At 34.2% G+C, this 25,203-nt stretch overlaps 1 protein-coding gene across 2 annotated transcripts in view; it reads right to left on the bottom strand.

The window, feature by feature from the left end:
• Rdl (Resistant to dieldrin) overlaps positions 1–25,203 on the bottom strand; it is a 198,510-nt gene that overhangs the window by 30,034 nt on the left and 143,273 nt on the right. For both annotated transcript variants that reach the window (XM_089646115.1, XM_089646116.1), the window contains exon 4: positions 17,673–17,899. In XM_089646115.1, the coding sequence (XP_089502241.1) occupies positions 17,673–17,899 (227 nt within the window). The remainder of the gene's footprint in view (positions 1–17,672; positions 17,900–25,203) is intronic.

Below are 25,203 nucleotides of genomic sequence, written 5' to 3'. Positions count from 1 at the left end.
TAGATACTTGCAATAATAATTTTACTATCATCTATAAATTTTTGTTTTTTTTTTCTTAAGTGTTTCATTACTTCACTGTAGTATCGCTTTATTTTATTTTTCTTTACCTACATCTTATTATGTTTATATACTATTATGATGTGCTTTAACTACTATTAACCTAATATACCAAATATACGAACAACTTAGCAAAGGTTCTTCTAGTGAGGTGTTCACCAAACATTACTACTTAGACATTTACATTCAGTTACTGATTACTTTGCACAATACTACCATGTTTTTATAATTGAAACATTCTGCTTTACTTGCACTTATAATTTATTTACGTGTAAACTGTAAACATGAAAAAATAGCTGCCATGGAACGCCTGGCAGATCTGAAACATCGAAATGTATTTTTGCTGAAAGAAGTAAAAATGAAAGTAAACAAGTTTTTGATATAAAACAATTATTTAATTTTTATAAAATATATATTTATATATTCCAAATCAAAAACTCATCAACATTTAGAATAGACTCATTGCCGATTGTAGTAAGAATGGAACCAAATATAGAGCGTTGTCCCGTCTTGCCATGCTTGCTACGCAAGTCGGTTTTATCCCCCCCAGGCGCGCTGAAATATGTTTCACATAAAAAAATTAACACTTTTATTCCAAAGACCATAAGTGACTTTTACAGATTTTAAAGTGATCGCACTTGAAATGAAATAACCCAAAACTGCGCTACACGAATGTTATTTTATTATTATTACCTAATATCGTCAATTTAAATAAGGTTTTTCGACTTCTATCCCCAGACAAACAGAGAAAACTTATGGATATAATATTTTTTATACTCATATAAAATGCTTAAATGGTTTGGGCATGTAGAGCGAATGAGCGAAGATAAGAGTGTAAAGAGGATATACGATGCAAATGCAAATGGTAGCAGAAGTCGGAGACGCCCGAGGAAGACATGGCACGACCAAGTGAATCAGATACTTGATTCGGGCCATGTCAAGAGTAAGAATAATAGAAGAGTATACATGAGACGATGTATGAATGTGAATGAAGCAAGAAGTGTGTGCCGAGACCGAGTTGTTTGGCGGTCCGTCCTCTCTGCCTACCCCTGCGGGGAAACAGCGTGATAGTTAGTTAGTTAGTTAGATGTAATATTTTTAATAAATTGGCAAAATGCCGATTTATTAAAAATTAGGTCAAATTATTCGTATACCTGTTAAAAAACGGTTTCCTGTTAAACGCAGTATCTTTGGGCATTGGAACGATAAAAGTGATCTGCGGGCGGGTGTTCCAAACTAGTTCCAAAAATCCTTTTTAAACTTTCAATAATACTGGTGTTTACGACGTCATTGGTTCACGGTAAATTTGTTCTGTTCTCGGCAATCACAGAGCTAGGATTTAAATATTTTATTTTTTGATTGATGATTTATGATAATTGTTTGGTCGCCGTCAGTGATAAGTCTGCAAGGGCTTTTGGCCCTACCACAACGTGATAATTTGACGAGTATCTCTGTTAAAACTATTCAAATCCGGTATCGGGATCGCAGTGAGAAGAACCATTTCTTTTTTCTGACCTATGAGTGGCCTACAACTGATGTGTATAAATACTTACAGTGTCCGCTTAAAAAAATTGCTTTTATTTTATTGTTCGTCCAATTTGCGTTGGCCCGAAAATAACATAGTTATGATTTGTATATTGGTGATTTATATACCTGCACTTCCGAGAGTAATATCCTTGCGAATTGAGTAACTATGTATTTTTTCATAAACATATTTTACCTTTAAGTACAAAAGATTTCATAATTATTACGTATAGGTTATGAGTAGGTACTTTGTTTTCTAATAAAACAATTTGAACATTGCAAACACCGGTAACATTGAGCTACAGAAATAAGATTACAGTGTTTTCCTCGTAATTTCACAGCAAACTATTAACTCCAATGATAAAACAAAGTAACATTCGCTTGTTCCTTTCGGATACGGTATTTATCTCACCCTTGAATCTTTCGCCTGAAATACAAAGGTAATCGCTCTTCCTCACTCTGGCACACTTTACAAGCTAAAGTTGTAATATTTTCCTCTGCCGGCATCTGTTCCCCGGGAACTTCCCGTAATCTTTTAATACAAAGAATAGTGAACACTTTTCATTATAATATGTAATATCTCGCCGGCGCTCCTGCGATTACCTCGCTCAGACCAGACGCTCGCTACAACAGCTCTCGCAACCAACTTTTCAGTATATTAAAAGAAAACAAGCAACTCAATGCCGTGCTCCAATTTCCCCGAGAAGTGTGCTCCGTATTGTGATGCAAAAACCATTTACTCAGGGAGCAAAAGCCAGCAATACGTATTTTTCAGTAATTTCCATTGGAATAAATTACACAGCTGACTACATTATAAGACACAGAACAATGGAATGTTGGTTATTGCGCAACATGCACCCCCCTAAGGGACTACGATTCCGCGCAAAATTACACATTCACAAATAAATTACCATTTTTCTTTCACGACATCTCTGATAATTTCCTTCCCAGGAGAGTTTAATTTCCACCGTGGAGAATGTTGATGTATTTATCAATTTATCCCAATAGAAATATCGATTTGGATGAGGATGAAAATTGCGAAAATAAGAACAAGGCATTGCGCAGGAGCAGAACACTAGTAACTCGAGCTTGCGACGTTTGATTGATCCTTGAAGGGCTTTTGCGATATAATGTTAAAGGAAGTGTCAATAAATAATCTGAGTTGAGAATGATAAATGAAAAACAAAGGTACTTAGTTCATAATAGGTATGAAAATAGATACTCGTACAATATTACTTCAATCTACGTTTCAGTAAATTAAAAATCTAAATGATTTAATAAATGTTTTCACTCACGCACCATTCAGTGTATTTTAAAATGTATTAAATAACAAGCACGATGGATATATTGAATAATTAAATATTTAATTGAAAACTCACACCGCAAAATAACTATAATACATCTATTTTCAATATTTTACCTTGTTGCGCCATCTTTTGGGCCGGCCAGTAGCCAATTTCAAAGATTTTTTTTTGTTAGACTTGAACCAGAACCTTATAATTGAATCTTCCTTCCCAGAAACTGGAATTCCACTTGGATGGAACCGACATTTATTTCGTATATTAATTACTGGAATTTCATCCAATTTCAGAGAAATGTAAGCGTTGTTGCCACCAAATTGATGGAATGCATTGTCATCGTTATCGAGTCTATCTGCCGAGTTTCAGCTTGATCGGATGTCAGGAAGTGGGTTAATTTCCACTTCTGCATATTTAATTTCTCCTTATTCTGCGCTAATATAGGAAGAAGAGACAAGTACAGTAACAATACACCAAATACTGTCAAGAATTGCATATAATTTTAATAATGTTATATTGTTAACGTGTATAAGTTGATAGACTTTCAATACCGGCGATGCCGTTCGTCGTTAGGTATATTGATTATTTACTGAATTACGTAGGTGATTTGTAATTTATCGTATATTAGGTTTTGTAAAGGCATATTTTTCACAGTAGCATGACGACCAGAATGGTGACGTCTGTAACTTTGACCAAATCAATGTTTTAAAGACAACATTTAGAAAGTAAATGTTTTCTTTAAAACATTGATTTTCACAGTAGCATGACGACCAGAATGGTGACGTCTGTAACTTTGAGAAAATCAATGTTTTAAAGACAACATTTACTTTCTAAATTTTTTTGGTTGTTTTTGGTAAATAGCCAATTGTAGCGCACATAAAAGATATAAATAAGTGTTGAATAGATGAAATCAAAGCACACATGTGAAACATACATAAATCAACCGACTACATGTTTGGCAGCCTTATTCTATCCTAATTATATTAAGTAAAATATTATCGTTTAAACAATTTTTTATTATAAGGCTTTCAAAGAAAAATATAATTTTCCCACTTGTTTGTCGTTTGGTGGCAGTTAACTTGAGGCATATTATTCATAATGTTACTTTCGTTAAAACCAATAAACGAATGCAATAAAGTAATTGTGTTTTGTGTGCTTGAATTAAGATCTTTTCCCGACTGACTTTACTTCGGAAATACGATTCACTGGTTGGTACAAGTGTATGGTTATCCATTTTACTTCTAATTTTTCGTTGTGCCCCATATCCATGTTTAATTCCATCAATCTTCGTATATTTAATTTTTTTTTTTTTTAAATACACTTAGAAGTACATCTGAAGCTGCATTATTCACCACCGATTGGACACAATTGCTTCCTTTTTCAACCTAGGACTCCCTTAAGTGTAGAGATTATGACATTATCTTTGTCTCGCTTCTAATCCGCTCATTAGTCTTACTATATTGCAAAGAAAAGTCTGACTTTGCTCTTTCCGTAGCTCTTTGTGTGATTGCTTTATTGTCATAGCTTCTTACCATTGAGAAAGTTGCAAACGCCTCGACACGAGTACGTCGAGTACTGCAGTTCGCATTTATTGAACACACGTATTCTAAGCTATTGGCGTGGCTTTTGTTTTCGAAGAGGTAGCGATCTTTGAAAAATCTTTCTTATCGTACACATACTCGTATGAATATAGACAATTCAAGATAATAACGTACAATAGGTATAGACAAAGACGCCTGTTACCATGCTTGTATTAGTAACGTACAGTTGTATAGGTAAAGAAACTTCTTACGTCATAATGTTTCTCAAACTTTCATAACGCAAGCTTTCAGTATAAAGTACACGGAATAAAACAGTCTAACATATTCAACCATATATGAGGTGTGATAGACGTGTATGAAGATTCAGTGAAATATTCAGGCAAGGACAAAATTTACCCAGATAAAGACAACTCTTGCAAACACACGTATGTAGAGATGACGATGGTGCCTCGTGTCTGTACACAACACTTTGACGTACACATCGCGGCTGGTGTAGAGATGTGCCGCACACACACGAGGAGATTTATACTGCATAGAGGGGTCGAAATTCACAATGCCAAGTCAGATGGCTGCATTCAAATCTCAAAATTAAAATGGAAGAATAAAGATCAAAGGAATTTGAAAAGGGGGCGCTGCTTGTTTGAAGAATGTATTCGAGAGAAGGCACGCCGTGATCACTGATCGGGTGCAGACAAATGGAAATGCTGCAATGGTCTAACATAGTGGTCGGCAAACTCATTAGCCAGAAGAACCAAATATCAGCAGTCGTGGTATTTTGGATTTCTTTTATGAACCAAATTTCTATACAAGATCTCTGCTATTGGAAGTCGGTTAAAATCAGGTGCACTGAAGATAAATATGTATCATGCTTTGTAATAATCTCATTTATTGATAAAAAATGAACATTTATTATTAATAACGTAAGTTTAAAAATAACGACAGTACATCAGAAAACAGCAACAATGAGCGCAAATTACGCACTTGCGAATATTATAATGTACAATTAATTGTCTAAAATAATAAATAAGTAATGCCAATAATGTTTTATTGTCTAGAACAAAGTAAAGTAAAGTAAAGATATATCAAATTCCAAAAGCCTATCCATTGATATTTGATTTGATAAAGGGTAAACTTTGGCGGAAAATTTGTACAGCGCATCCTGACAGACGAGAACATCACCGTTCTCACAGTATTATATCCAATTACTTAGTAGGTACGTACCTACTGTATTTTTTATTTTCGAAAGATAAATATTTTTTAAATTTATTCATTATTAATGATAAGTAAAATAAAATGTATTTGAAACACGTTATCCGTCGAAGAGCCGCACTCTAGTTGCCGACGAGCCGCATGTGGTTCGCGAGCCGCAGTTTGCGACCACTAGTCTCGCCTTAGCGACAGACGATCCCTTTACGGGAAAGCTTTTTGCAAATTATAATATGCTTTGAGATTAGGTAAAGGCTGAGGGGAAATGAGATGTGCTGAATTATTAGATAACAGTAGGTACTCTTTGATATTCAACAATGTTTCGAAAGGTTCTTTGAAGATTAATTTTATACTATTACCACTGGAGATAATTTGTTAGCGGTATTTTGGTCTTCTTTTAACTCTTATCTCCGTGGTAGAGTGGTAAGATTAAATAATTAACTGAAGTCAAATACTTTCGACAATATTGACTTCTTCTGATGCACTCTCCATTTGGTGGTTGGGTAATGGGTATCACCATTATGTGTCTTACATCAACCTTCACTTTGAAGGCTGCAGCTCGGAACAACATTAAGGACGGGTTGTTTCGGAGAATTTGAACAATTCATCAAATTTCAAAGTTCATTTTCAAGTTCTATGAAAGATTTTTTAAAGTTCTGTTTTTATTTCAGTTTTGTCAAGCAACTAGCCTATAATGATATAATAACAGAACTTGAATAGGATTTTCACAGAACCCGAAAACGAACGTTGAAATTTGATGAATTGTTCAAATTCTCCGAAACAACCCGTCCTTAATAATAACATTTTCGCCCGATTTGTGAGTATTTTTTTTTTAATAGCTAACAGGTAAGTACATTTTTTTAAATGCTTATTTGACATAGTTTTTAAAATTGTAGATATAATATTTACAATGTTTTACTTTAAAAATCCGTTATCAGTTGGCCTTCTCAGCCCTTCAAAGGTAACGTTAACTTTTTGGACAATCCGTATATAGTTCATGCATGTAAAATACGAATTTCCATGGATTTTTTGTTACGTACATAGACATTATGTCTGTGGTTACGTAGGTGTTTTTGCATCAAGATATAGTAGTTTTTGGACAGAATTATAAAAAAAGTAAGATTATCCAAGCGAAATAATCCGCCTAACATTTGAACTTTCGGTTTATTCCAGGTGAGAAAAGACTGTTAGCAAATTTATGAAGCAAAATATTTAAAAGAAAATGGAGATAAATTGTACTTTTTATGACTTAGGAAACCACAGATGATGTTATGAAATAATGTTTTAAGTGGATTTAGTTATCGCGATATGGAGAATATATGGCGCTCGGCAATGGCGTAAGAGAGGGAAGAGAGGGTGGGGGGGGAGGGTTGCGGGAGCGAATATGCAAATCAGGGAGTTACGCCCTCGGCGCTCGGAATAAAGATGGGCGACTCACGAGTGAGCCAGAAAAATGGAAAGCTGGTCAAATAATGTAACGGCAAAAGAATATAAATAACTGATTTTCTAACGCAATGGCGAGCTTTGCATGAAAATCAGATTTTGCTTTGCATAAATACGACCGCATGGAGAGCGGAGCTAGAAATGGAGCTAGTCCGCTACCTCTGCGCTGGAAACGTCACACAATCTTACCGTACCAGAGCTTATCAAACAAACAAAACAAACATAAATAAATTGCAACCTTCGAGGTACCTTTATTATAGTTTTCTGAATTCTCTATTCCCTTGGGTTCGTTTAATTTAATGATTGCAGATTGAACATAAAAATAAATAGAGCAACAGTATCAATAATAATTTTATTTAAAACAAAAAAAATGGGTTTGAACACTGTCGGTAGTCAAGCGTTTGATTCTCGGACTAAATGTAATCTTCAAAACTGTTTTTTTATGACGGTGTATGCCGTTCTCCGTGATCGAGCAGTAAGGCTCTCGACTACGAAGCTGAAGGTCACGGGTTCAAATTAATTTGTTCTCTTTCACAATTAATAAACTTAAAATAATATATTTACGGCACCTTCCACAGCGGAAGATATTCTCGGTTTCGCTTTGGTCACAACCATTCCGAATTGAAACGTTGCTTGAAATGGATTTAGCTTTGTTGGTGACCAGATATTATGAATATCCAGGTCCTTCCTACCTTCCTTTTCCAATCTCTTTCTCCTCCTCTATATATCTTTAGCTACACAGAATGTTTTATCTCCCAGCTTGCCAATTGTCAAGCCGGTGGGTAGGGACTCGGGACTAGGGGCTATTGAACAGTTAATTTGGATGTCCTCATATTAGGTACCAATGAAGCAGCTATTAAAAGGCAAGCTCTATTTCTATTAGTATAGCTGATACGTACTTTTTTAAAATTCTGCTTTATAAATTTATTTAAAATTGTTACATTTTGTTATTATTTAAGCCACTCAAAATTTATCTATGATCTTTTCTCCTCTGTGTTTATCGAAGGTGGCTTTTCTGCCGCTATTTAACTTTAATATTATATTTTAATGTATCCTACCTGCAAATGTATGTGATAATATTAAAGAAAAATGTACACAAATGTATAAAGTTTAAGGATTTCAGACCCGACTTATACTCGATTTATCACTCTCCTAATCCGTAAAGTAGGGACTAAAATTACTTCTACTAAGGTAGGTTGACTTTATCAATAATGCTTTAAAAACCATACATAAAGCCAAAAAAAGTTACAAAAATACTACTACGTGCAGTGTGCAATTTGTTTTTTTTTTGTTTATAATAATGGATGCATTTACGCAAACGCAAAATTAAAACTATTAAATTTGAAGAATCAGTAGTTGGTAGTTTAATGATCTCTTTTATGCTTCTCAATTTGAAAAGGAAAGTAGCCCTCACACTGGCGGAGAGTTGGGGTTGGAGTATAGACTGTGTAGAGGTAATGCAAGCAACCAAACAGCCACCCAACACTCCCCTCCTCCCGTACAAACACTCTCAGAGGAATGTCAGCTCGGAGCGCAAGTGTTTGGGTAAGTTATACTGGAGAGGGGGTGGGCAGGGAGGCGCGGAGCAGAGACTCGTAATAGAAAAGTTGGATGATATCCAAGACCCGGCTAGTTATCTGAAGAGAAGAAGCCCCATTGCCCTGAAGAAAGATATCGTCATTTCGGGAACGATCCAGATAGCCTCCTGCCTCGAACGTTCTCCCGAAAATCTCCATTTTTATGCTTTACAATAAAGTCGATAGATACGCGCGGACGAGGTTTCGTAATAACAAACTCATGAATTTCAATATTATTATTTTTCGTTATTATCGAAACTGTTTCCTTGAAATATTTTGTTGTCTCATTAACCTAAATCAAATGATTTCAATTCAATCAAGTTTGTGTATGTGGACCGTATTTTGAAGTAATTTGATAAAGGTACTTTAGCAAACAGAAGAAACAGAAATATTTTTATTTCTAAAACTGAAGGTTATATTTTTGTATGTTTATTTTCATATTATTAATTTAGTACACGTAGACTTTATTGCTTTAGATTACCACATTGAATACAATAACATTTATTACGACTGGACTTTATTGATTTAGATTACCAAACTGATCTCTTAGAAATGCATGAAATCAATACCACTTTTCCATCTGGAATTTCCAAACCATTGCAACTATTTTCAGCTTACATCGTCAATTCTATCATAAGCTATGAGCTGCATACATTGCTTACGCATTAAAAATGGCTATTACTAGCTAAATATTTATTTGTGTGAATTTTATATACGAAGCGGGAACAATATAAAACAAAAAGTGTTATCGAATATTCCAGTATTCAAAAAGTATTTTGTGTAATTGTCATTCAAATCAATTATTTGTTCGACATAAGTGGACAATCAACTTGTGAAATTATTTGATTTTGATCGCAGGTATCCAATAAAATATTCATTGTTCTTTTGAAATATGGCCGCAAACAAAGGGGGCTGATTGGTAGCAATATTCAAAAAGATTTAGTTCGATAGGAGAACGTGGTAAAGCCCAGTGCTGGTGGACTAGGTCCGATTGCAATCAATGAGCTGCGTGCGTGATTAGTGTGACCGGACAAATTAAATCAATAAATTGTTTGAAATGTACTTCAATTCCGGTCTTCATTACAAATTAACAGAAAATAACAGAGGCTTAACCTGGGGTCAAGTCCCTCAGCAAAATAACTACGTCCTATGTATTTTTATAACTCTAATCACCGAAAAAATGAAAGGATGTGAGTGTATTGTGGGCGTTTCTGTGGTCACTAGTAATCTCAACTTTTCCCTATTTCTTATGAAATTGTTTCTTTATTTTGAACAATTTTATCGGCTTAGGCCAAGGATTTAAAAAGACTTATGTGAACATCATTATAGATCACATTCTTCTTGGAATTATCTGTTTAGGGTATATCATGTGTTGACTACATTAGTAAATATATATTCTTTACAACACCCATGAACAATATCGACTTGTTTTTAAATAAAACAAGAAATTGAAAATACCGAAAAGTGGGCATTTTATCTTTTTGTATGTGTTGACGCTTTATTCTAGTAGAACTAGTCCTATACAAATAATAAAAAAATCATATTGGCATGCCGCTAATAGATCTGTCGTAATCTCCGCCTATTATTTTAAGCAGCGGACAAATTATAATTATGTGTTAATATTAAAATGTACATTTATTGTTTACAAACAATTTTATTTCCTTTAAAGTATTTTTTACTTGTAGAGAAAATAGAAAACGGAATTAATCTTTTACGTACTCAATCACCTTGTTCAGGCTACAAGCTTTTCATATTCCTAATATATATTTTGTCCATTGCTGTATTTGTGTGCATGAAATATAATATTTAATATTTCTTATTACGTGTTTATGGCACTTGTTATTACTAACAAAACTAAAAATAAATAAATAAAGATTTCCGGAGAAGTTATATTGTTCTTATGGGTAATCTAATAATCTATTCATTTATTTGTATGCATCGTTTATTTTATGCATAAATCTTTGTGCATTGAAATATATAGTGTTTGCTTTACTGCCTAGAATTTTTTGTCCTTCGCATATGTCGTTCTTGTATTGATGTTGCTCTGTAATATTTTGATATGCACAGAGTTTCAAAGTTTTGAAAAACAATCTCGAACCATTTAAATTCTGATAATCTATTTGTTTTGCTCTTCTTTTTATTCATAAGTATTTGTGTATTGAAATACATAGTGTTTGCTTTACTATCTAGAATTTCTTGTCCATCGCATATCTTGTCCATTATTGATTTTGCTTTGTATTATTATGATTTGGAAAGAGTTTCAATGTTTTGAACAAGTGTGTCGAACCATTTACTTTCTGATTATCTATTCATTTTGCTCTTCTTTTTATTCATAAATAATTATCCATTGAAATAAATAGTGTTTGCTTTACTGTTTAGAATTTTTTGCCCTCCGCATATCTCGTCCTTGTATTATGTTATTCTGTATAATTCAGATGACTTTTCGTGAATGTGTCACATTTACACTTTATTATATTTGACAAATAATGTGATTTTGAAACATTTTCGAAAAGCATGTTACAAAAATGATTCGTTAAAAATGTCTAATCCAAACAAAGGTAAGAACTGTATAATATTGTGTAATATATTAAAGTAGGGCCAATTAATCCAAGTTGAACATTTTAAAGAAGATTATTTTTCGAATTGGAGCAAGTTTAGTAAAGATTAACTTTTTAATGTCTGCCGGTAAAGTTTTTAATGGCACCAGTAGAAAAGGCCTACTTTTGCACGAAGGTGGTTAACCGCCGGTATTGCTGCATACCTCGCCTGCTCCACCGGAGATTCATAATGCAGGCCGCAATGAACGTTGCATTACAGAAGCCGGATATTAAGAAAGTTCAGGGTATTATGAGATGGCGTCGGTACCTAACCAACTTACAAGTAACTGCCGCGGACAGGACCGTGCGCGATGGGCTATATTATTCAGCCCACCTGAAACTCCCCGAATACACCCGAGTAAACCCTTCTGCAAGATTTCGATAATGGTAGTTTGCCTAAAATAATCAGTATTTAAACAGGTTTAAAGCTTTGAAAGATTATTCTACTAAAGCTAGATAAAGAGTTAAAGTTTTAATAATAATAATAATAATTTATTCCAGAATTTATACAGGGGTTGTGCAATGCGATATTTTCCATATATATATAATTAGAATAAGAAAAATAATAATACATAGATAGGCACAAAAAATGCGGAATTTAAGTGAAAAAAGTTAAATAAAAAAAAACACACACACACAAAAATGTGTGTAAGCAGCCGTTTACTGAGGTTATCAGAGCGACATCAGGGGAGACTCCATCCAAGCAACCATGGCAGTGATAATTGTGTTATTTGATTGGCGCAGTCTGCGTCATAAGATTCCTTTGTGGTGGCGGAGAAGCGTTCTGAAAGAGTGTACTCGTCCCACCATGAATATTTCCTTAGCGTTGCAGTATCTTGGTAGGCGGAATAGTTGACGATAAGCATTATTGTTAGTGACTTTTTAGCTTATGCCATTGGGATGCAGTGTAATTAACCCACAGTTCTGACATGTACAGCGAAGAGCATAATGCTTTGAATAGTATATTTTTCACGTTTGTACTGCAAAGGTGAAAAGGCTTTGACAGCCTACCTGCTCTAATGGATATCACACTTCTTTGCCTTTCAATATCCTCGATGTCTTTCAGGTTGTCTGTGAATTTAAAATTATTGAAGTTGAAACTGCTTGGAAGAGGAACAGAACAGGCCAGGAAGGACTGAGAACTAAAGACGAATAGAAATTTCCGCAGCGAGTGGATATAATTTGTGAAGGAAGCAAAATCCCAACCTGGATCGAACATCCTGTCATTTATTAAGATTAGTAGTGTTATTAAATTCGTTTTAATGCGTACAATATTGTGGTATTTTGTGAGGTTGATTGAATATTACTTTTTTTGTAACTACGAGGTGTAAATTTTAAAATACGAGTTACTACGGAACACATACAATTATGATAGTGTAATTTTATTCCGGAAGTAACACAAATAAGTTCATTCACGTGCAAAAATATCTTGAAATTACCATTGCTTAGCAGCAAGAAAAATAGATAGGTTTATATGTTAATGTCCTCATGAAGATAATAAATTCTTAAACATTCATTGAAAGGCCCGTACACAATTTTATTTGTCGTTTTGCTCGTCGGGACCGGCTTAGCGCTTGTGCGTTGTTCGTGTGGACGGAAACCATCGACGTTGGGTTCTTGATTTTGCAAGTGTTTTTAGCCTATATCTTCTTCAGTAAAGAGCAAAACCTGATACTTATAAGCTTCTGATTGGTGTGATTTATGAAATGTATTGCAGAGATTGTGACACGATTAGGCAATGGTTGATGAGTTGCCTGTACACAGCGGAAGGCGGAAGAGGTTGAGGTTATTCCAGGAATATATTAAACGATCAAGTGTGTTGAGTTTCCGAATATTTGTTCCAAATTGTTGAAAAATAAGATAATATTAACAAACCTCATTGAAACATGGAACAGAAAAAATATAATTCGATGATTAAATATTTCAGTTTAAACGCTTCAAATTTATTTCAATAAATTAAACAAATAAGTATAAATTTTGATTAGAAAGTTTGTAAGAAGTTTTGATTTTATTTTGTTTGCTGTCGTATCTTCCAATTTGTTTATTTTAATCCGCTTTTAGCTAAGAATTTGTCCCTTTTATTCTCAATCCCTTCATTGACAAAGCTCCGGCAGTGGTGCTTATAAAGTTTCCACACCTAACTTCGAGGTCAATATCGACATTATGCTAGTTTCCCGCAGCTTACAGTCTCCGCTGGCCGCCTGCAGCTTATAAATTCTACCAAAGCTTGAAACTTCAGTCGAGGGTCCTTGGGTTTTTAATTAAGTGCAAGTGCCACTTCAAAATAAAGCATTTTCAAACTTATGGAGAGTACCTATTGTCTGAGAGCTCTAACATAAAACCATCTCCGGAAGTTAAACAATAAAACAGATGATAAGTAATTAGAAAGCATTCGACGTCTTTAATTTGCATTTGAATTGCATTGTTTTAGAAATATTGAGTCTATTCACTCACGTAACAAGAACAACATGGGATATTAGTTCAAACAATATTACTTACAGCGTCTCTTCTATTATTCTGAACAATGACAGAGTGAGGTGTTATTGTGTGAGTTAAACAGCCGACGATGAAGATTTCCCGGAAAGTAATATTGTACAGCAACAACAAAGGAAAAAGCAGATGTAATATCAGAGTTGAAGAGAAAATACTTTCCGTAAACACTTGCAGAAGAAATACAATACGATGCATTACTTAGCACTTCAGCTTCCTATTAAATAACTCAAGAGGAAAAGAAATTTGATACAATTCATGGTTTCAGTTAATAATTATATCTATGGAAGGTTCGATAATAATTAAGAATTTTTGAAACACAATTTTCTGAAAGATAAGTAAGAAGTTATTTGTTTGGGAGATATTGGTAGTTTGTATGGGTATACAACACCATTGTTAGTGACACAACGTACTGCAGTGCGCCTTTGGGTGAGATATGTTTCCATTGTAACTTAAAATGCACAAGTTTCTGCGATGGCTTACAGCGCATGTTTGATAATAAGTACACTTTAATAATTTTACGAGAAGGCGTTTGTACATTTGCAACAATACAAGATGCTTTTTTTACAATTTTCTTGGAAAATACTTGAACAAACTGATATAATTTAGATATATACGTATAAAATAATAAAAAAATAATTATAAAAAAAATATATTTTATTTTATTAGAGTGAGTTAAAAGATTGTTATAATACTAGTATCAAGTAATTTATATTAATATTTGTGAGGCAGTGCATTTGTGTGCAAGGAGCACAGAATCGGGTATACTAGTCCCAGCGAGAGCTCGTACGGACGTCATCGACGTCCGTCTTCTTCCTTCTCACGCGTCTTGTTTGAAAACGAAAAAGAAAGAAGATACTAGAGCTATGACGTCACGTACGATCTCTCGATGGGACTAGTATACAGGTGTATCCTGTTGAAAAAATACATAGTTGAAATGAGCAAACAATACCCAGATCCAAATATTATTCGTATAAAACTATCAAATTGATTAATAGAGAGTATACATAATTAATATCTTTGAAATGTCAGTAATGAATTTGGATTGGGCTGCAATGTAGATCTATCCGCGCTTATCCCGAAGTTAGTTTTGCACTGATCTTGCACATCCGTGTGCACTGTTAGAGAATTGAGTTAGTAGTTGGGACTATGCAGTGACTTAGTGATAAGCTAGTCCTCTAGATTATTAGAGGGAGGGTAGATCAACTTAGCCAGGAGGCACTTATCTGCTATATTATACTAGCTAATGTTGACAATCTGTCAATCGTCGCTGGTCGCTGGCCAAACTGTCAGATTAACGGAAGATTATGGTGACATGTGCGGGGTGGCAGAATGACGTTTAGACAGAATTGCTTCGTAATCCATTCAGGAACCGTTATTTTATCCACTGTACAGCGCCTGTGAGGTGAGCCAAGTTTGTTTAATTTGCTGGAGAAATACGTTTTTCTTAGTGATCAGTGATCAATTTGTTAATATGGGAGAACATATAAATAATACGTTTAAATAAAAAATTTCCAAAACCCAATAACTAATCAAATAAAGAAATAAGTCATCTGAGTCTAACTTTCACGCTACCTAAGAAAGCTGTCATATTTATGATTTGTTAATAAATTTTATGTAGGTTCATCGGTAAAATAAATTTCATATTTATAAAAAATATATTGAGTGCTTTGTGTACCATTAACAAAACAGCTAACAATGATTCACAGATATTGTTAAGTTATTAAAAACATTGTTTAACTTGAGAAGGTTCGCTCTTCTATCGAAAATATTCTTAAAAAATGGAATCTTTTTGCAGCGTGCTTAGTGTTATTTTTCGTTTTTATCTTTGTAAGTGTCGCGTGCAGCATCTTGATGAGAGCTTCTGTGGCCGAGTATTGATTAGGTGCATATCATATGGGCTGTAGAGGAGAGCGCTACCGAGAGATGCGTCAAGTTGCATCGAACAGCTGATCACATTATTAACCCATAATTGCGGGACGTACATACCGCTAAAAATGTTAAGAAATGTCACGTTCAAAAGGTTCACGTTCTTATAACATTTATTAGGTTTGCCAAACTTTCTCTAAAGCTTCTAACCTTCGCGATAGAAAGGTCAAAGGAATGATTTACCCTTTTTAAAATATCAACAGAGACGACATAAGAAAACATTCAAGGGAAACCGTAATCATTGCGTTTGATTCTTTAAAGAGTTTTGTGGCTGAATGATAAATGATCTTTCGCACACCCGAAGAAGTGCGGCGGACCGATTTAGGCGAACAACAAATGATCTTTATCCTCAATCATAAGGAATCTAGTAAAAGGTCCTTTTACGAGTGTGCGCCGGTTGAGTGCTCCTTGGAAAGCTTTTATATCTTATAAACTTCATGTTTGAGATACCATTTATATTTTAACATCAACATAAAGATGAAAGAGTAGGCACTGATAATGGTAAAACAGTTTTGTTATGTCTGCCTCCCTCATGAGCGAATGTAACATTATTATTATGTTGGATTCATTGGCAACTACTGGAGTAAAACTCAAAAGGATAATAATTTAGTAAAGCAAATAAGTATTGTGTAGGTTGTGTATAATATTTGGTTGTTGTCAATGTTGAAAACCCACTGAATATGAAATCATAATAAGTATAATGTTGCCTCAAATCCACAAGGGTTTTTTAGCATAAATAAAGTTTTTTAAAAAGCAATCAATTATTGTTAAAAAATGAGAAAAATTAGACAAAGGTCTCAAGATATTATATATTTTTCTATTCATTTCAATGGCAAAGTTCATACATGATGTAGGTATAAAGTATACATTTCAATTCTTCACAGTCCTCCTCACTATGGTTTCTTGTTCGGTTTTTAATCTATTTTATTTATTTATTTGGTTCAAAGTTGTCTTTACACCGTCTTCATATTTTTTGTCAGTCGATTATAACTTTGTTTCTCAGCCATGTTTTTAATGTTGTTTTAAATATATACCGTTATTTTATTTTTGTTTGATTTGGTGGAGAATCGTATAGTTTCGTAGCAAAGAATTTAATATTTCTCTATCCAAAAGACGTATTCGAACTGGGAATAACCAGTATATTTTGGCTTATTGCTCTGGTTTAGTATTTATATTGGGAATTGGAGTATTGAGATAATTTTATTTTTGTTTTAGTAATTTTTTGTACTATTCTCACTTTTAGAGATATTGAGCCGCTCTTTATGAGTGCTCAAGGCAGACCCCCATCCAGTTATCCCGTACTCTATTAGTGATTGACACAAAACGTAGTATACTAATGCTTAGGTTATTTTGAGTAATCAATGAGCAATTCATAATCCACTGAAGATAATAGAACCATAAAGTGTTTCAGTGTGCCAAAAGTATTTTTTCTCAATTGTCATTACGTCTGCGGAAATTTATCAAAAATTTTCAAATACAAAAATTGTTTCTCATAGAGGGTAAAAATCAAAAACAATAACTTTTCACGAGAGCGATTTCAAATTAAAAATGCCTTTTTTTATTGAAACTTATTTTTGATTTTTTTTTTATTTTGATACCACGTGAAGATATTGTCCCAGAGATTAAAAAAACGTTATAATCTAATATATTGTTTTTACTTATGCTTTTTATACATAGCATGATAGATTTATCGAAATCAGTTTTTGTTCAAATCGGGATGGATTATAGTTCTATTGATTTATCTCCTCAATCATTTAGCATATTCATGAACACTACCCCCTTACTTATAAACGCGATATAAATAAAATTTATATGATTAACACGGCCTTAAAACAGACTTAATCCCAGCTTTACTATACCAACGTTGAAACGACATTCAATAATAATCTAATAAGTAAGATGGTACGTCCGGAATGGGTCCATCAAGAGACAACTTCAGAGCATCAAGTGTCACGAGGAGAGACAGGAAAGTAGCAAGTATAGGTGGGATGAAAGGATATAATAACTCACCGAATACTTCTTGTGATGGAGCCCGAATGATGGATCCTGATGAACTCGTTGCTCGTGGTGGCTATGTGGAAGTAGGACTGCTTCTCGTTCACGAAGAACGTGTCCGGCACCCAGATGTTCTTGATGAACTCCGAGCCCACGGACAGGGTCTCCACACCCGGTCTCTTCTTGTAGGCGAGACGCGGGTCCGTCCAGAACTGACGGAAGTAAAAGTCCAGGGTGAAGTCCTACACGGGGTAACAGACGGTTAGTATGCTTGAATGTACAATCTGTTCATCAAATAATGAATCTATTGATGAAACTAAAAAAAGAGTGATGCATTGGCATTAGATGAGTTAAAAGCCTTTTCATCTTAGTTGGAAGAATTTAAATGTATGTTGCTATTGCTAATGATGAAACTAAAAAAATATTGGCTATGTAAGCTTTTTCATCTCAGGTGAAGGAATTAAAATGCATTGCTATCACTAATGATGGCTCAATTATTTAATATCATCGATATTCTATATTGATTTTCATCTCAGATGAAGGAAATAAAATTCAATTGTGATGTTATAGCTAATGATGAAACTGACAATCGATAGTGAGGAATTTGCATAAGTAATGGTTGATAAGCCTTTTCATCTAAGGTGAATGGATTTAAATTTACTACTGGTGATGTTGAAACTAGCAATTATTACTGAGACATTTGCATAAGTTAATTGATAAATCCTTTCATCTCAGACGAAGGAATTTAAATTGAATTATTTTGCATTGCCATGGTGATGAAATTAACATTTTATTAGGAGAAATTTATGATTCTTTTCATCACAGGTGAAGAAAATTAAATTACTTAATATGTTTTGAATGATATTGCTGGTGATGAAACAAACGAATATTATAATTTGAACAGTAATTTATTTTTTTATTTGAACGCCACATTATTGCATACAAAAACTAATTCGGTTCCTGAACCTTTATCAGGGCTGTGTGAATAAATACACACTGATCAATAATTATACAACCCTAATGAAGGTTCAGGCTGAATCAAAACCGGTTGGCGTAAAAATATATAATAAAGTTTAAAGTGTTAAAAAAATACATGATTATTCAAATTTTAATAATGTCTAATCATAAAGTAAGTGTATCCTATACAAGATTAACAAATATTAATCGCGATGCACTTGCATTAGTTAATTAATTATCCATTTCATTATTTAAATATGTTAATGAATAAATAGCATTGCTAGTGATGAATTATGAAGGATCTATTGGGGAATATTTACACAAGATTAGTTCGTCTCACAAGAATTATAATGCAAGCTTTACTAAAGATGAACATTGATAACCAAATTTTAAGAAAGGGTAAGTTAGATAAGAGCAGATGCAATAATATTACAAGGCGGTAATGAATTAACCAATTCTTAAAAGTGAAATCATCATTTTGTAATTAAAATAACTGATGACATTCATAAACAATGAAAACTAAATGCAAAATAATATAAAATTATTTAGACGAAATGTAATTATTAATTAATAATTAAACAGAACATGCTTACAAAGTTAATCATGCATCGACAGGAGTGATAACTATACAATTATTCAATTTAGATTTATGAATATGGTTAGGGTTTCAGGAAACATTTTCAAATTTACAACGCTATTTTGTTTTTTACATGATATCACATGCAAAAAGAAATTAAACACCAAAATAAAATTTGAAAATTCTACATGATAATTTTCTACATTCTACATGATAATTTTGACAACCAAATAATTCAATAGCCGAAACAAAAACACATTCAGTGAGTTTTGTATAAACGTCTAAATAGCATTAAATTACAGAGGTTGTGTGATTGTAAATTGTACAAGTGAAAAGAAATGAGCATTAACTAATAAATGATTGTTTATGGTATCAACCGAGGGTTACTAAGTAAACATAATATTATTAAACCATTTGCCAAGTGCGGTAAATCGTAACGAGTTACGTGAGTACCTACTAGGCAATGTGAACTATTAAACACCAACTGAGGATAACTATATCCTCCAGCCCAGGTCACCGGGACATATCCGTAAGTTATAATTTTAAAATTATCTACACAGGCCATCTCGTGTTATTGTTTACAGAACTACAAATGAACAGCACGAAAATGAAATTAAAAAAAAAAAACAATTTTAAGAAATAAATATAATACAACTATTTTTATTAATAGCCATACATATAAATATATTATTTGGTTTGACTGAGGATTAAACCTTCCTCCACATAGACTGATGTCAATCACTCTAGCAACTGAGTCACATTCTGTTTGTGTAGACTGACATTTATTTCGTATATTGGCTGCTGTGATATCATCCAATTTCAGAGATATGCGTATATTTTGTGTGTGTGCGTAAGTACCACAAAAGTAATGCATTGTCATCTTCAACGAGTCTATCTGTCGAGTTTCAGCTCGATCACATGTTCATTTCCATTCTTTCATTACCGAAAAGAAAATCAAAATTAAAAGATAAAAAGTTGCTTAATATTTATATTATTATGGGATGTAAATAGTTGAGTAAAAATTAATCTAATATTTTAAATTTTAATCTGATTTTTACAACATCCGTATGAAGACCTACATTACTAGCATCATCTTCAAACCGACATAAGCGTGTTATGGACGTGTCAGTTTTTTCGAAGCGACTTTTTCGACTATTTCGAATATTTTCAAATAACGCCACTTTATTCTCGAGCAAATTAACAATTTCATTTGCCTATTTGGGGCCTAGGAGTCAAAAGTTTGTGTAAACGGACGAAATCAATTTTCTTCTAAGCTTATCGTTAAGAAAAAGTGGGTGTGTCAAGCCTACGCAAGACAGAAGTGAAACTTCTAGTATTCCTCTCTCTCTATTTTCATTTCATCATCTCTATTTTCTCTCTTAGGTTAGTTTGAAAATTAGAGGTTAAATAATTCAACGACGAAGCATGGATTTGCTTTTTCTAATATTTTCTTATAGATGAATGACGTTCGATTAATGTATAGTTCCAAAAATTTTCAATTTATTCACAAGTATACAATATTACATAAATAACAATATTACAATTAAAAATTACAAAGAAATTACAATGACAATGATGTGTTCATCACCTCTATCTCGTCACTACTCATTTTTAACACTGAAATTCTGTACCAAACCGTATGAACCACAATCAATTACGTATTTCACTCGTATTACACTCACGACGCAGTATACTAACCAAGCAGCTGATGCTTGGCGTGGCGCAGTTCGCTGGTGTCTGAGAGAGAGGAAAGAAGAGAAGAGAGAGAACGTTCGTGAGCGGCTCCCCCACCTCAACAAGCGCATATGGTGAGAGAGGGACAGTGAACGGTGAGCGGTGGTGGGGGTACCCGCATTTTCGTGTCGATCCTGACTCGGTTTTACTCCGTCCCCGAAAATCCATTACGCGCCTAAAGAAGTTTCACTTCAAAAAAAATAGGGCTTACACTTTATGAGAAAAACCTTGTAAAAAAAATCATATATGATCGCAGGTGACCGGATAAATCATCACATAATTTAAAAAGTTATATAAAGTCATGGAAAGTTATGAAACAAAAACTTTATTAGCTGGGTTAAGTAGGTTAGGTTAGGTTAGGTTAGATTAAATTTAAAAAAATTCTTCGTTTCTAATGACTTTATATCAATTTTTAAAAGTGTGTTGAATTGTCACTGTGTTGAGTTATCATGGAACCATGATCGCATTGTCGCCATCTTTCACAAATTGAGATATTATGAACGCCATATTTTATCTTTTTTAATACATTATATTACTACTTTAACCTATATACACACGATAATTATTATAAATTAACAAAAACTCGTATTTAGTTAATGAAATAGTAAGAAATTAAAGTAAGTACAATGAAAAAGTGGTGCTCAATTATTTATCGTCTGAAAAAATTTTAAAAGGAGGGTGGCGTGGCTAAATGTTCGATTAACATGCGATTCATAACTTCCATAATTCACTTTAAACAAAATGTACTGTAACTCTTTATTTTATTTTACAAGACTACTACAATTATGTCGCTTTCTTTCTACGGACGTGTACCAGGCGTTGCTTGGGATTATGAATGATTTGGAGTAAAGTACCTGAAAACTGCTTAACCTTTCCTTATCTGTGGTGTGTATTTACTACAAATTGCTTCTAATAACTTTAATAACTCTATAAATATAATAAATTCTTAGTTCAGATTTTAAGTATTCCTCCGTCATACATTTATGCACTGAATTAAAAAATAATATTTTACATAGTTTTCAAATTCAATTAAAAATCAGAGATTTTTGTTAAAAATCGGGAACAAATACACCAATACAATCAACCGTGTGATACTAATACGCAAAGAGTGTGCGAGGAAATGACACGCTATTGATGTCCCGCTTTAATTTGCTATGCGGGAACATGAGACATCCACACATCTGCAGTTGTATTTTGATTTAAACCATCGATACATAAAGCTGTGTTTGTGCCAGCCGCCAGCCGCTAGCCAGTCGCCCGCGAACCGTCGTTATATGTGGACTCCTCGCACGTTTCTTTAGCATCTGCCGATGGTTTTTCATGTTCTCAGCAATTAAATTACAATTATTATCACGTTTGATATAAAATATAATAAACATAATCGATTAGCAATGAATATTCATATTGACGGCCGGCATAGTCCAGTGGTAACGCATTGGACTGCCATTCCGAAGGTCGCGGGTTCGAACCCGGCGTGCGCAAATAAATTTTATTTGATTGATTGGTGTTATTTCACAATTAATTAATTAAAGTAATAAATAGTATATTTGCGGCACGTTCTAGAGTGGAAGATACTACCAGTATCGCCCTGGTGTAAGACCACCATTCAGAATTGAAACGTTGCTCCAAATGGCTTTAGCCGTGTTTAGTGACTAGATCTGAATAGCCAGGTACTTCCCCACCTTCCTCTTTCCCTTCCCCACTTACCTTCAGCCTCACAACATCCCCCAATTGGGGATGCCATAGTCTCACTGGCTCCAGACGGGAGCAGCTGGGACTCTTGTGAGGTATTCACTATAAAAAAAAAAAATTCCGATATTAAATCGCTTATTTTGAGATGTGAATTGACTACACAGCACCGGAACGCGTGGATTTTTTCAGCACAGTAAGGGAAAGGTTAAATGTGGAAATAATATAATTGTATTGTAATAAGTATTTGTTTCACTTGAACATGCCATATCTTCCTCAGGTGTTCTCGGCTTCTTTTGCCATTCACTTCCACGTCATAAATTCTCCTTCAATCCCTTTTATTCGTTTTTTACAAACGCCGCAAGTTATCATATATAAGTAATTGATCAATTTGATCATGTCATGTCTTTCTCTGTATACCTCATTGTTAATATTAAAAACTCTAAACTCTATAAGATCGACTTTTATTCGACCCCGTATCTCATTCCAGTGCAGAGATAATGTGTGAAGTCTTTCAAACCACCCTCCAAACAATCCTGGCACTAATAAGAACAAACATTCCAGTAGTTTTTGGGTCTATTGGCGACAAACAAATAAAGTTAAAAGTAGGTAAAAAAGTAAAGATGTAAAAAAGTAGGTCCAAAGAGTAGTACCACAATTTTCAAATAATAATTAATACAGGTTTAAAAAAAACAGATTTATTTATTTCTCTTGTAAAGTTGCCAAACGAACTTTGGTTATTTATTACTTAAGGTGTAGATATTTATGGTTTTGAAATTTGCTGTTATTATAAAATATGCATCCTCTAAAGTCCTATCATCATTTATCGTAAAAATAGTTTAAAGCTGTTGTGACAATACTAATCGAACCAATGAGTGGTAAATGTGAAACAATGGCCCTGAGTGTATTACATATCCGTGTCATATCCGCTTTAGCACCAAACGGGAGCAATCGGATTGTCAACCGGGCGTGCGTATTGACTCGCAATCATCCCAACATACATCACTTAACAATGGCTCTGATTCCGAATCAAAATTTAACACGAACATGATCGATTGCGAAATTTAGGCCGAATCAGAATTCATTTTCAGTTGTTCCACTGAATAAATAACACAAAGAAGTGTACATAAAACTGATTTTACCCTCTAAGGCAGCGATTCTTAACCTCGGGTCGCGACCCAAATTTGGGTCGCGAGAGGTTTTGGGTTGGGTCGCGGAAATCGCGTATTGATATCCCGATCGATGTCACTAAACTAGTATAGTCACAATTATTACTACTCTCAGAACAAGGACATCTATTGTTCACAATCGCGACATGTTAGTTCTGTTTTAATGGGCGGAAGGGCGCGGGGCGCAAAGCGAGGAGTGCGCGCCATCGCCACCGCTCGGCTCACGCAGTCGGCATCGCTCGGTTCGGCTCGGTCACCACCCGCGCCGCCCGCCGCACCGCGCTGGTCGGTCGGTCTCGTCTCATCTCGGTCAGTTTGCTAGCGAGTTTGTTTACGATTGCACGCTCGTTCTCATACTGTTTTACGTGAATAACGTTTATACTTGACTACAATACACTCTTTGTTGACAACTACAAAGTGCTACAAAATTGTGATAATCAATTGTGGAAGATTAAAAGTGCAACTCGCGATTGCTGTTATCGAAAGAAGGTAAAATATTTTTTTCCAATAAATGACATTGTTAGCCTACAATTCGCCGATGAACGAATAGAATAGTATATTTCTATAATTTGTCGTTTTGTTTCAGTAAGTCTTTCGAATTGTGGACAGTCATGGCGAAACGGATGTTAACATACAAGCAAGAATTTTTAGCCTTAGGATTTATTGAAATAAAAGATCGCTCTGGTGTGCCACGTCCACAATGCGTGGTTTGTACGCAACTTCTTTCAAATGAATCGCTAAAAATAAACAAATTGAAGAGACATCTCGAAAAAGTCCATCCAACGTACGCAAATAAACCGCTTGCTTTTTGGAAAGAAAAAGAAACACAAACAAAGCGCATGAGACTTGATGCACCATCAAGTTCAGCAACAGTTTCGTTAGAAAAAACTACCTACGCTTCTTTCGAAGTAGCTTTAAAAGTAGCTCAATGTAAAAAACCCCATAGTATTGCTGAGCAGTTGATTAAACCAGCTGCAATAGCCATGGCAAGAACTGTCTGTGGAGATGAAATTGCGAAGAAGCTGGAAATGGTGCCAATTTCAAACGATACTGTGAAAAAGAGAATAGATTTAATGTCATCAGATATTTTAGAACAATTAATAACGGATCTCAAAAAAGCCATCAAATTTTCAATTCAAATCGACGAATCAGTTGATATTGAAGATTTCCCACAGCTGTTGGTGTACGTAAGATACAGAACTCCACAAAATTTCAATGAAGAGTTCCTGCTTTGTGAAAAGCTCTCTGAAACTACAACTGGGGCTGATATATTTCTTTTAATAGACAAGTTCTTTGTGGAACACCAATTACTGTGGGACAATTGTCTCGCAGTCTGTACAGATGGAGCACCGGCAATGATAGGGAGTCGCATAGGGTTTTGTGCCAAAGTCAAGGAACGAAATCCAGAGGTTGTTTTAAT

The sequence above is a fragment of the Hesperophylax consimilis genome, chromosome 23, assembly GCF_061612785.1.
Source record: "Hesperophylax consimilis isolate HC1 chromosome 23, BYU_Hcon_1.0, whole genome shotgun sequence".
NCBI lineage: Eukaryota > Metazoa > Arthropoda > Insecta > Trichoptera > Limnephilidae > Hesperophylax > Hesperophylax consimilis.
Note: the sequence above shows the minus strand (reverse complement) of the source record. Positions and strands in the feature narration are given on the sequence as shown.